General features: G+C 41.1%; 1 protein-coding gene across 1 annotated transcript in view; it reads left to right on the top strand.

Annotated features, from left to right (window-relative positions):
- Positions 1–13,424, top strand: part of LOC144530817 (uncharacterized) — a 44,850-nt gene that overhangs the window by 20,361 nt on the left and 11,065 nt on the right. The window contains exon 4 of the mRNA XM_078270572.1: positions 3,594–4,372. Coding sequence (XP_078126698.1) covers positions 3,594–4,372 — 779 coding nt within the window. The remainder of the gene's footprint in view (positions 1–3,593; positions 4,373–13,424) is intronic.

Here is a 13,424-nt window from a genome sequence, read left to right as displayed (position 1 = left end):
CTTCTATCGAGGGTGAAAATGTTCCACCTAAACAAGTTCCTTCCTGAGACTATTTAGCAGAGCCAAAGTGGTTGCGTCCAGAGCTTAGCGCCGCCCAAGACTATTGTGATTGGTTTAAAGAAATGCAAACAAGCCAGAGAGTTTTTTCTCCAGTAAAAGAATGAAGGGAAACGTCCCAGTTAAAGGGCTTTAAATGCTTCACTGTTTTGAACTTGAATAAATGAAAACATCTTTCTAAAAGTCGACGAGGAATCCTGTTCAATAATCCTGATTTACAGGATCTCTTCCCTAATTGAGCGGCCCTACGACTGTCTTGGTTGGAGCTCAAGGTCAAATAGTTGATCAATGAAAACAATGTAGGGCAGGAATAACATTGGTCAGTGCACAACTTTTCTTTTAAGTTATTACACATATTCATAAGCCAACATCTCATAAGATGTCATAGGCCTATACATTGTATTGTGTACTATACAGTATATACAGTACTTCGCTGCCTTTTCATTATCATTTAACTTTGACTTTATTGCACTGCTCTTTTTCTATATATTTTTTTCAATTTGTTTTTCTGTTGTATTATTCTGTATTTTTATTCTTAACCACCATAAATTTCATTTTTGGTTCTATGTCTTTGCTAATTATGTTCTTGTGCTGCTGGAACACCCAAGTACCACTAGATACGACCCTACCTCTTGATATCTACAGTATAATCCAAGTGAATTATTAAGTGATCAATGAGAAAAACATAAAAAAACACACAAAGTCACAACATGATCACATGTTCTGTAGCCCTTTATTCTCAAACACAAACTCACTCATCTGTGTGACATTCACAATAGGCCAAATGATTTCTTTTGTCCATTATTTCCTCACAGAATTTCCACATGTCCTCAGTGGTGTAAAATGTGAATTTGAAGGGCTCCAGGATTGATTCCTTTTCATGGTCATCCACTAGATCTTTCCACACCCTCCCATACTGCAGAGCAGCCTCAGCCTGGTTCTCCTCCCCCATGTACACAACATCAGGCCGGTCCACTTTGGGGGCAGTGGAACTGACTGCAGCATGTTGTGCAGCGTTCCACTGCAGGCTTTCCACCACATGGAATGATTGAATGATGCATTTATTTTTATGTATACACGGTTATATATTAGTGGCACTACCTGAGCCTTGCAAGGCTGCGCCTTTCTAGTAACTTCCGTTGAGTTTCTGTGTGTGATTGTTGTGGTTACTAGGCTAGCTTGTTAGCTCAGGAGCTAAAGGAGCTGCAGCGCTCCATGACCCGACTGCTCGACGACTATTTGTGACCTCTTTACTGTGACTTAAACCACTGAACTTGCTTGTTGCCTTTAGGAGTTGCACAACAAGCGTTAAAGAAAAATTATTAGTAGTAGTAAAAATAAGTGTAATTAAACGACCTACTGGAAGCTACATTTATTAGCAAAGTAGTGCTAAAATGTTGTGTAGAAACAAACGGCTACCTGCCTACTTACAGCTAGCTAAACATATAACGTTAGCAGCTCACCTTAATTTTTATTGCATTTTACTTCTAAACCCACAAAAAAAGACGTGTAGGAAAGGTAGTAGCTACACTTCTTCTTAAGTGCTTTGATATCTTGAGAGCTGTCAGTGCAGACAGCTTACAATAGTGCTGGGCGATATGACCAAAAATTTGTATCACTGTATTTTTTTAAGATTCTGGCGTTCTCACGGTTTATCACGGTATTTTCTTTCTTTTGCTTGACTGGGCCTTTATATAGGTTTATAATGGCTTATTCTAGTGTTAGGAGTATATAGAATATCACAAAAACATTTTAATGTCATCATGTTTACTAAAAGCTTTGATTACTAAAGGGTTTGCTTGGCTCCACAACATTATACCATGACGTTATATGAAGGAGAATGCATGAAACAGTTACAGAATCTAAACTACTTTTATTGTGCAAACTGCAAAGTAGTAAAATAAACTTAAATCGAATGAATACACATACAGACAACTTTAACATTGTTTCCCTTTCAAAACAAAATAGTTGTAAGATAGTTGTATAAACACTACCTTGGCCACAGATAAGTTAGTTTGTTGTAGAAAAGTGGGCGTAGCTCCATTGCTCTTTCTCCCGTCTTTCTCCACGGTCGGTAGCAGGACTGTAGGTGGATTGTTATTGCGTTCATAATGTTGCTCCACTGCATGCTTGAAGTAACATGTCTTTAACGTTAGCATGGCCGAGTAACGTTAGCACAGCCAAGTAATGTTAGCGCAACCAAGTAATGTTAGAGCGATGGGCAACAACAGTGGCTAAATTATGTCAGATTTTTTAGAAACTAAAAACTTCAGAACAACAGACGGCTCCTCTTTTGAGCATATGTTGTTCTGGTGTATCTCCGGTCTTTCTTCATCCTCTAACTTTCTTCTCTGTTCTTGAATGTGCAGTAGCGACCAGAGCCTCTCCCAGCTTAACATACTGTTATGCTACCTGGCTAGCTAGCAGCTAAAATGTTACGCAACATGCCATTTGGCGGGGTAAATTTGTAAACGTAAAATTATTAGTGTTAGGAATTGTTTAAGTCACAAATTGTTGTGTGCTATGGTGTTTTATCCTGTTAAAGAGAGTTAGTTGTGGGTTATTAATTGTTGTGTTATAAAGTTACTACCATGAGTGAGAAGGGTACGCAGTTAACAGGGCTCCCATTGTCAATTCACTCACAGATTACTTCGGCCGTAGCACTCTCTGCGGCATTGCACCTGTGTTACGGTATATGAAAAATTCATATCATACAGGAAATTAAACCGCCTCCACCTGCAGGTTGTCAACTATGTGGTTTGGAATGAAAGGGAGAAAACAGGACAGAGTAACACGGCGGATATAGCTTTTTTTTATGATGACGTAGTTAAGGCGGCAGGCGCCTTAGCTGCAAAGTGCTGCGGGAAACCCTGATTAAGCATCAACATAAGTCTATTAAATTAGATTCAACCTAATGATTGCACATATTGTACTGACAACAAAGTTTGTTTAGCATCGAACCAGAAGTGTAAAAGAAGCAGTTTACCTTCGGCGCGAGGAGCGACTCTAGAGGCATAGTGGGAGAAACAAACTGTCTCCCCTGTGCTTTCTGACCACGATGGGAAATCTGTAGCAGGAAAAGTTAGCCACACCAACACACAAGTATAAACTTCCGGCCATTTACGTAGGCTGGAGCCCTGCGTTTCAATTATTTTCCTTGCTGATTATTTTAACTGCATATTACTGCAGTGATGAAATAAATCCATGTCATAGCCATTTCAGTTTTATGTCAAGTACTTAAGTAAAAATACTGATTCTCCAAAGTTCAGTTAAAACAATCTTTAGAATAATGTGCAAATTAACCTTTAGATTAATCAATGACAAAAATAATCGTTGGGGACAACCCTTAATGGTTCCATTTTGTAGCTGGTTTTGTCAAGCTGACCTTAACAAGCTATGCTATGCTACTTTGTATCAGTTTGTTAGACTAAATTTGTTAGTTTTTATATCTATGACGATACAAACTACCTCTCATTATTATTATTATTATTATAGTGGTGGTCTGTAATGTGTCTGTTTCATTCTGTTTCCTGCAGATGTTGAGCAGCTGTCGGTGGTTAAAGAAGAGGTTCCCCCAGAGCAGCAGGAGTGTAGCTCCAGTGTGGACCAGCAGGAGCCAGAGCCCCCCCCACACATTAAAGAGGAACAGGAGGAACTGTGGAGCAGTCAGGAGGGAGAGCAGCTTCAAGGGCTGGAGGAGGCTGATATCACCAAGTTCCCATTCACTCCTGTCCCTGTGAAGAGTGAAGATGATGAAGAGGAAGCTCAGTCCTCACATCTTCATCAAAGACAAACTCAACACATGGAAAGAAAAGCTGATGGAGAGGACTGTGGAGGACCAGAACCAGACAGGAACTCACATCCACATCCACTTTTACAACCAGAGACTGAAGACTCTTCTGAACCTGAGACTGGTGACAGTGCTGATTCGAAAGAGACCAGAGAACCTCAGTCAGCTTTAAACTCTCTGAAACATGATTCAAGATGTAAGAAAACATTCAGCTGCTCTGAGTGTGGGAGAAGATTTGGCCGCAAGACACACCTGAAGACACACATGATAACTCATACAGGAGAGAAAAGATTCAGCTGCTCTGTCTGTAAGAAATCTTTTACACAGAGTGGAAGTTTAAAGAAACACATGAGAACTCATACAGGAGAAAAACCTTTCAGCTGCTTAGTCTGTAAGAAATCGTTTACAGAGATTTACAGAGATTTGTTAGCTGAACTTTACGGAGCATGTAATGTGTGTGCACCAAATGTAGCCTGTTTCGTATGTCGCTTTTTTATATATTTTAAATGTGTAACACCACTTGAGCCACGGTGAGACGTTTTGTGTATATGGTTGAAATGACAATAAAACACACTTGAGTTGACTTCAATGACTTGACTGCCACTCTGTAACCGGTAGGCGTAGCTTGGGAGTGGCCTCGTAGGGAAGCGAAGCAAGTGCATTCTGGGAGTTGTTGTCTTTCATCCACATGAGCCAAAAAATACATTTTCTGGCTTTTCTCAGTATAGAAGGCACCAACTTCTAAAAAAATTCACATTTCTACTACATAAATGACCCAATTTAATACATATTCATCTTCATCATTCAGCAGTGAAATATCCCTTTAAACACAGTCCCTCTGATGGTATGCCTAATACTGATGCTCTGTTACGTGACCAGTTTATTGAAAATGTTTGTGAACCTTCTTTACGCAGTGAGCTGAACAGTTAGTCCGTACAAACCCCCCCAGTGGCCTTTACTGGATGTCAGAGCAGCAGTGATCTGTTGGGAACAGGAGGGAGAGCCTAATGAATAATATGCAATCTGCTACAGGTTCACCCAGAGCAAGTGCCCTAACAAAAAGCTGTTGACTCTTCTGACCTGATAGATTTGAAGGCAATGCTACAGAAGCAGCAGGAACAGATACACTTCTTGACACAAAACCTTTTAGCGTAACAGGCATCTTCCAGTCAGTCCAGGCCTAATGACTTTAGAGCAGTTATCTGTCGGCACTACCCTCCTCCTCAGGTGGAAGCCACCCTGGACCTTGGCCTCCCAGCCCAAATAATCCGAGCCCCCCAGCTTGCTTAGCCACCGGGACAGGATGCCTACCATGCTTCACCAGATACCCCCCAAGCCCTGCCGCTGCCTCCCGGTGGCCACTGAGAGAGTGTGAACAATTGAGTCTTCACATGTTCCCTCACATGTAAACTTACAACTACATATATACCGTATCTCACAAAAGTGAGTACACCCCTCATATTTTAGTAAATATTTCATTATATCTTTTAATGGGACAACACTGAAGAAATTACACTTTGCTACAGTGTAAAGTATTAAGGTTACAGCTTGTGTAACAGTGTAAATGTGCTGTCCCCTCAAAATAACTCAACACACAGCCATTAATGTCTAAACGGCTGGCAACAAAAGGCAAGGCAAGGCAGCTTTATTTGTATAGCACATTTCAGCAACAGGGCAATTCAAAGTGCTTTACATGAAAACAGATTAAAAAAATTAAAAACAGATTTACATGAAAACAGATTAAAAAAATAAAAAAAAGTTACAGTGCAGAATAAGAAATTAAACATTGAAGAGCAGTTAAAACAGTTACATATATAAAAGGCTGATAAAATAACTTTCCTGGACTCAGTGATCCAGTTTTTGGAAAGCCAAAGCTTTTTGACCAATATGACAGATATCTCAAGCAGTCCGGTCCATACTTTCTAACCATCTCACCCACTATGGGTCCAGATGCGTCGCACGGCTTTGAGGTTTCATTCCCCATAGTTACAGAAGCTTTTCCTTTAGTATACTCTTATCATTTTCGATGTGGTCATCACTGCAAAGCTTAGTTCTTTTCTTTGGCAAACCTTGCAAAACCCGGTACAGCCCTGCAGACAAAAAATCTCTTAATAGTCCAGAACGTGTTCTTAAACTATTTTATTTCTTCTGCAGTCTGTCTCTAAATAGTCAAGAACTCGCTCAGAGTGTTTATAGACTATTTTTTTCTTTTTAGGCCTTCTGCCTAAATTAGTTAGTTACTTCGACTAACTTTTGACCAGCCCAACGTCTGTGTCTTCTGTCAACTATTGTCATGCCTGCATCAGAGAAATAATCAGAGATATGTCCGTTACTGCAAAAGAATGTCACCGGAATAATCATAAATTCAATTCTATTATTTGTTTTAGGAATTTCTCTTTATATGTTTATATAGATTGTTATACAGTGTCAACAATGCTTATTTAAAGAAAGGCAATATCAAAAAGATAGGTCTTCAGCCTTGATTAAAAAGAACTGAGAGTTGCAGCAGACCTGCAGTTTTCTGGGAGTTTGGTATCTGGTAACTTATTTTATTGTTTTCCATAATTTGAGCCAGTGGAAACATGTAGATGTTAAACAGGAGAGGCCCCAGAATGGAGCCTTGGGGAACTCCGCACGTCATATTTGTATGCTCAGATGTATAATTCCCTATAGACACAAAGTAGTCCCTATTCTTTAAATAAGACTCAAACCACTTTAGTACTGAGCCAGAAATGCCAACCCAGTTTTCTAATCGGTCTAGTAATATGTCATGGTCGACCGTATCAAATGCAGCACTGAGATCAAGTAATACCAAGACTGAAATTTTGCCACTATCTGTGTTTAAGTGGATGTCATTAAAGACTTTAACAAGAGCTGTCTCAGTGCTGTGGTGTGGTCGAAAACCTGACTGGAAGGCATCAAAACGGTTGTTTAGTGACAAGAAAAGGGTGAGTTGTTGAGAAACCGTTTTTTCAATGATTTTACTTAAAAATGGAAGGATTGATATCGGCCTATAGTTGCTCATTAGTGACGTGTCTAGATTGTTCTTTTTTAAGAGTGGCTTAATGACTGCAGTTTTCAGGGCCTGTGGGAAGATACCTGAGAAAAGAGATGTGTTTACAATCTGTAGGAGATTAGTAGTCAAACGGGCCATTTTTGAAAAGGCCCGTTGGTAGAATATCAAGGCAGCAGGAGGAGGTTTTCAGATGTTGTATAATGTCCTCCAGGTTTTTACGGTTGATCATATGAAATTGGGTCATATTGGCATATGTTTTGCCTGGACACTGTGACAATACATACCCTGTACTCGATATGGAAGCACTGATTGTTTAATTTTCAGAATTTTGTCTTTGAAAAAGGTGGCAAACTCATTGCAGGCCTCGGTAGATAAAAGTTGAGATGCTACTGGTACTGGAGGGTTTGTTAACCTATCGACAGTAGCAAACAAAGCACGTGAGTTATTATTGTTTTTGGCAATAATCTCCGAGAAGAAGGACCGCCTTGCATTCCTCAGTTCCAAAATACAAAGTCTCTCTTTATAGGTGTTGTAGTGGACCTGGAGATTAGTTTTTCGCCACCTGCGTTCTGCTTTTCGACACACTCTTTTTTCTGTTCTTACCAGTATGGCATTTCTCCATGGAGATCTTTTCTTATCAGAGACAGTTTTTACCTTAATGGGAGCAATGGCATCAATAACATTTGTAATTTTACAATTGAAATTGTCTACAAGCTCAGTGACTGAGACCCCTGAGAGGGTGGGTGTGGAGGAGAAAAGCTGAATGAATGTTTCACTGGTGTTGTCAGTGATATACCGTTTTCTTATTAACTTTGTTTGGACACTTTTGTGCACAGAGATAGTGCCATTAAAGAAAACACAGGAATGATCAGAGAGAGCAGCATCAGTCACCACAACCTTGGAAATGTTCAAACCCTTCGAAATAATCAAGTCCAGAATGTGCCCCTTGTTGTGTGTATGCTGAGTCATTCCATAGTTCTCAAAAATACAACACAGTTCTTTGGTCCCTCTATCCTGGGGATTGTCAACATGACTGTTGAAGTCACCAGCAATAACTAACCTTCGTCAAAGAAGGATGCACAGTATTTAGGTGGCCTGTAGATAATTAGAAATATAGGTCGAGAGGGGGACCTTAGCTGAAGAGCCACATATTCAAAAGAAGCAAAGTTTCCATAAGATATTTGAGTACACTGGAATGAGTCATTAAACAAAATGGCGACTCCACCTCCTTTCTTATTCGCTCTATTCTCACTCATAAAATTGAAGTTAGGGGGAGCTGACTCTATAAGAACAGCATCACTGTTATTATAGTATAACCAGGTTTCAGTTAAAAACATGAGGTCAAGATTGTGCTTAATAATAAAATCATTGATTAAAAATGATTTACCCGCCAGAGACCTGACGTTTAGTAAGGCTAATGTTAGTGTGTTAAAATAATTATCTGTCTTGTTTTATGGGACAGGCTGTGGCTGACGAGGAAAGGATGCTAAATTTGCTAAGTTGGCTGTCAAGTGCTTCTTTTTCTTACTTAGCGGATTCACCATTCTTTTTCTATTACCTATCTTAACATAGATTGACGAATTGAATACACAGGGCCCAGGCTTGTCCTGGAAAGAGTCATGAGTGCCACTAGGCATGCAGCCTGGGCCCAGCACATGTCAGTTAAAGCTTGTTGCATTTTGTACACAAGCATACTTATCAGTCTGGTGAGAAGGAGTTAGCTGCTGTCCTTGAGGGGGCAGAGGTGCCTGGCGTTTTACTTTCAGCGGTTCAGTCAACACAGGGTCAGTTTGATGCTGGGGCGAATGATGGGAGAAGGTAGTGGGGCAAACTTGATTCCAGCATCTACCAGCTGCTCCATCCGGTCAGTGAACCCCAACATGTGGCAGGGGGAAACAGGGGAGAAGGCGGATGGGGAGAGCGATGGATCCTCAAAGGTGTCAGTGTTGGTAAGGGGGTTTGAGGAGTGTTGGATGGGTGAAAAGGAGGGTTGAGATTTCTCGTCTCTGTTCTGTGGTCCTCCATGGTCAAATCTTTGCTCAGGTGGGGGCTGTGGTGGATCACTGCCGCACTTTGTTGTGTCTTCCTCTTGTTTTGTTTATTTATCTTGTCTCGTGTCCTTGGCCGAGGGAGTAGATGTGTGGTGCAGAAAGTAAAGTAGGCTAGAGGTGAACAGCTTTACTCCTGGCTTGTTAAGAAAAAGTCCATCTGCTTTAAAAAGATGTCTGCGGTCCCAGAAAATGTTAAAATTGTCAATGAACCACAGAGAGTGGACGGTACATGCAGTTGAAAGCCATCTGTTCAGTGCCAACAGCCTGCTGAATCTCTCAGCTCCTCTTCTGACTGGCGGTATAGGACCACTGATAAACACCTCCGCGTTTAGGGAGCTGTGTTCAGCAGATTCATAAAGTCACGATTCAGCACTTCAGACTCTTGCTTTACAACATCATGTGACCCTATATGCAGTATAATGTTCTTCACAGTTGGGTGTGCTACCACGATATCCGGGATTCTTTGGGCCAAGTCAGACACCATGTCTTTGGGAAAACAGAGTATTTTGGTGTTTTTATTGCTTTTTATGTCTTTTACAGCAGAGTCTCCCACAATCAGAGTTTGGTGCCCAGTCTTTAGCTTTCCCTGTAGCTTTTTACTTTTTGAATTGCTCTCAGTCCTTACCCTGCTGTGTGATGATGAGACGCAATCCAGGTCATGTCCAGGGTCCTGCAGCAGAGGAGCAAATCTGTTATCCAGTTGCACACTCAGTTGTTGGGCAGGCATTTTGTTGCTAATTCTCCCTTTTGCAGCTGTACACGGCTGTGTCCTACTGAGTACAGGGGTTGAAGAGGCGCTCTGCCTGGATGATAATGCAAGCCAGCCGGTCGTATCACAAATCTCAGGGCGCGGTGCCCTGTCCATTAGTCGTCCTCCCATTTCCCAGGAAAATGATTTACTCTTAGACTTTGCACCAAACAAGTTCCAGGGAGGACTACCACTTGTTGATTTATTACCCATTTCACAGCCCTGCTGTTTGTTTGTAGTCTTGCTGGTGCTAGTTAGCCGTGTGTTGGCATGCTTTTGTCCATTGTTTTGGGTCAATGGTAAAGTGGTGTAATTTCCACATGATCCGTTCACTTCCACGTTTACTTCTAACCGGTAAATTTTGGTTTCCAGAACTGCAATCTTCTGAAGGAGTTTGTAGTAGTCCTCCATGGACAAGGCAGGCATCTTGCTGCTAATTACCTTTAGCTACAGTCACTTTAGGACAGGCTTGAGCTATTGGTAGGCCACGCTCACGCAGAAAAATGTTGAAATATGGCAATAGCCTACTATGTCTACAAAACATGCCTAGTCCAGTGATGTATAAGTATCCAAGAGCCGCTGCTCATAGTTTCTCTCTGAGGAAAAGCAAGATTATCAGCAGAAATATGCAAGCAGAGGCAGGAGAGGCAGGAGCAAGCAGCAAAGCGTCTGCACTTTTGCAGCGTCGTGACCGGAAGGTAACGCCGTGTGAGAGTGTAGAGGGAGAGAAGACAGACGGAGGAAAACAGTATTATTTCGAGAAAATGTTGTACTAGTTGCTTAGTTTTTTTGTTTCTTATTAGTCCCCTGGTAGCCTTTAGTCTCTATAAAGAGCCAGAATCGACGCAAATCTACGTACCTGTGCGTGGAGGACCGCACATTTTCTACGAGTAGTAAACATTAGCTTCAGGCTAACGCCAGCTCCATGGCTACCTCCACACCTGGCGAGTCCCCATTTCCCCACAGGTTTTCCTCGTTGCTTGAAAATGCAAACAAAGACATTTCTGACCTTAGAGAAAAAGTTCGTCGGCTCTCAGAGGACTTAAAACCAAAGATGCCTTGTTAACAGCCTACCTGGACATTGCTCAAAATCAATCGCTCAAAATCACAACAATCTCGGCGGCTTTCCAGGATACTGCGCTTTGGGACCCATCCGCTTGCCCACATCCATCCTCTTGCTCGACACCGACCATCAGGCCATCCTGGACTAAAGTGGTTTGCGGCCGAAAGAGAGCCTCGAGTAGGGCCCCATCGCCTCCTGTCCTCAGCCTCTCCAGTCGCTTCGATGCCCTGTCAAAGCCGAATTTTAATTCGACTCTTTAAGACTCATATTCCTCGAGGCTCAGGCCGAGGAGGGGGAGTTGCAGCCATATTTGACTCAAACCTGTTAATCAATCCTAAACCTAAACTTAATTATAACTCGTTTGAAAGCCTTGTTCTTAATCTTCAACATCCGATATGGAAAACAGTACAGCCAATTATATTTGTTGTTGTTTACCGAGCGCCAGGCCCGTATTCTGAATTTTTATGTGAATTCTCAGAGTTTTTGTCATGTGTAGTCCTAAAGTCAGATAAAATAATTATTGTAGGTGATTTTAATATTCATGTGGACGTTGACAGCAATAGCCTTAGTACTGCCTTCAACTCACTACTAGATTCAATTGGTTTCAGTCAGAGTGTGCATAAGGCCACGCACTGTTTTAACCACACCCTCGACCTTGTGCTGTCATATGGCATCAAAATTGAAGATTTAATAGTATTTCCACAGAATTCCTTATTATCAGACCATTTTTTAATAACTTTTGAATTCTTACTACCCGACTATACGAAATTAAATAAAACCTTCTACACTAGATGCCTATCTGACAGTGCTATAGCTAAATTTAAGGAAGCTATTCCAACAGCACTTAACTCAACATTGTGTTTTAATATAACAGAGGACCTTTATGCTAACTTTAGTCCCTCCCAAATTGATAATTTTGTAGACGGTGCTATGGCCTGCCTACGGACGACTTTAGACTCTGTTGCTCCCCTCAAAAAGAAGATGATGAAGCAAAGGAAACTAGCACCTTGGTATAACTTCCAAACTCGCAAATTAAAACAAATCTCACGAAAACTTGAAAGTAAATGGCGTTCCTCCAAATTGGAAGAATCTCGTTTGGTTTGGCAAGACAGTCTGAAAACATATAGGAAGGCCCTCAGAAATGCCAGATCAGACTATTACTCAACACTAATAGAAGAAAATAAGAACAACCCAAGGTTTCTTTTCAGCACTGTAACCAGGCTGACAGATAGCCACAGCTCTATTGAGCCATCTATTCCCCTAGCTCTTAGTATTGACGACTTCATGACTTTCTTTAATGATAAAATTATAACAATTAGGGATGGAATTCATCACCTTTTGCCCTTAACTTCTAACGGTTCACTTTTGAGTGCAGGAGTGCTAGAAAGAACGACAGGACCTGACATATACTTAGACTGCTTTTTTCCGATAGACCATCAACAATTAATGCTAAAGGTCTCTTCAGCAAAGCCATCTACCTGTCTATTAGACCCCATCCCAACGAGGCTACTTAAAGAAGCGTTATCTGTGGTTAACACTTCATTACTAGATATGATCAATATGTCTTTATTAACAGGTTATGTACCGCAGTCATTTAAAGTAGCTGTGATAAAACCTCTTTTGAAAAAACCCACCCTCGATCCTGACGTCTTAGCCAACTATAGACCTATATCGAATCTTCCCTTTCTCTCCAAGATCCTTGAAAAAGTAGTCGCTAATCAGTTATGTGACTTTTTACGCAGGAATAGTCTATTTGAGGACTTTCAGTCAGGATTTAGAAAGCATCATAGCAAAGAGACCGCACTGGTGAAAATTACTAACGACCTTCTAATTGCTGCTGACAAAGGACTTGTCTCCATACTTGTCTTATTAGATCTTAGTGCTGCATTCAACACTATTGACCATACCATCCTTTTACAGAGACTGGAACATTTAGTTGGCATTAAAGGAATCACACTAAGCTGGTTTAAGTCCTATTTCTCTGATCGATCTCAATTTGTTAATATCAACGATAAATCCTCCAGGTACGCTAAAGTCAGCCATGGCGTTCCTCAAGGCTCGGTGCTTGGACCAATCCTTTTCTCCTTATATGCTTCCTCTAGGCAATATTATTAGGAAACACTCAATTAACTTTCACTGTTATGCGGATGACACCCAATTATACCTATCAATCAAGCCAGACGAGACCAGTCAGTTAGCCAAGCTTCAAGTATGCATTAGAGATATCAAATCATGGATGACCTACAATTTCCTGATGTTAAACTGAAGTTATTGTGCTGGGCCCTAAACACCTCCGAACATCTTTATCCCAAGACATAATTACTCTAGATGGCATTGCCATGGCCTCCAGCACTACTGTTAGAAATCTAGGAGTTATTTTTGATCAGGATATATCCTTCAACACCCACCTAAAACAAACCTCAAGAACAGCCTTTTTTCACCTTCGTAACATTGCCAAAATTAGGAACATCCTGTCTCAAAACGATGCTGAAAAACTAGTCCATGCATTTGTTACTTCCAGGCTGGACTATTGTAACTCCCTATTATCAGGATGCCCAAATAAAACTCTTAGGACTCTCCAGCTGATCCAGAATGCTGCAGCGCGTGTTCTGACAAGAACTAAGAGGGGAGATCATATTTCTTCTGTGTTGGCTTCTCTGCATTGGCTTCCTGTAAAATCCAGGATTGAATTTAAAATA

The sequence above is a fragment of the Sander vitreus genome, chromosome 2 (assembly GCF_031162955.1).
Source record: "Sander vitreus isolate 19-12246 chromosome 2, sanVit1, whole genome shotgun sequence".
Lineage (NCBI taxonomy): Eukaryota > Metazoa > Chordata > Actinopteri > Perciformes > Percidae > Sander > Sander vitreus.
This window is presented reverse-complemented; position numbering and strand designations above follow the sequence as displayed.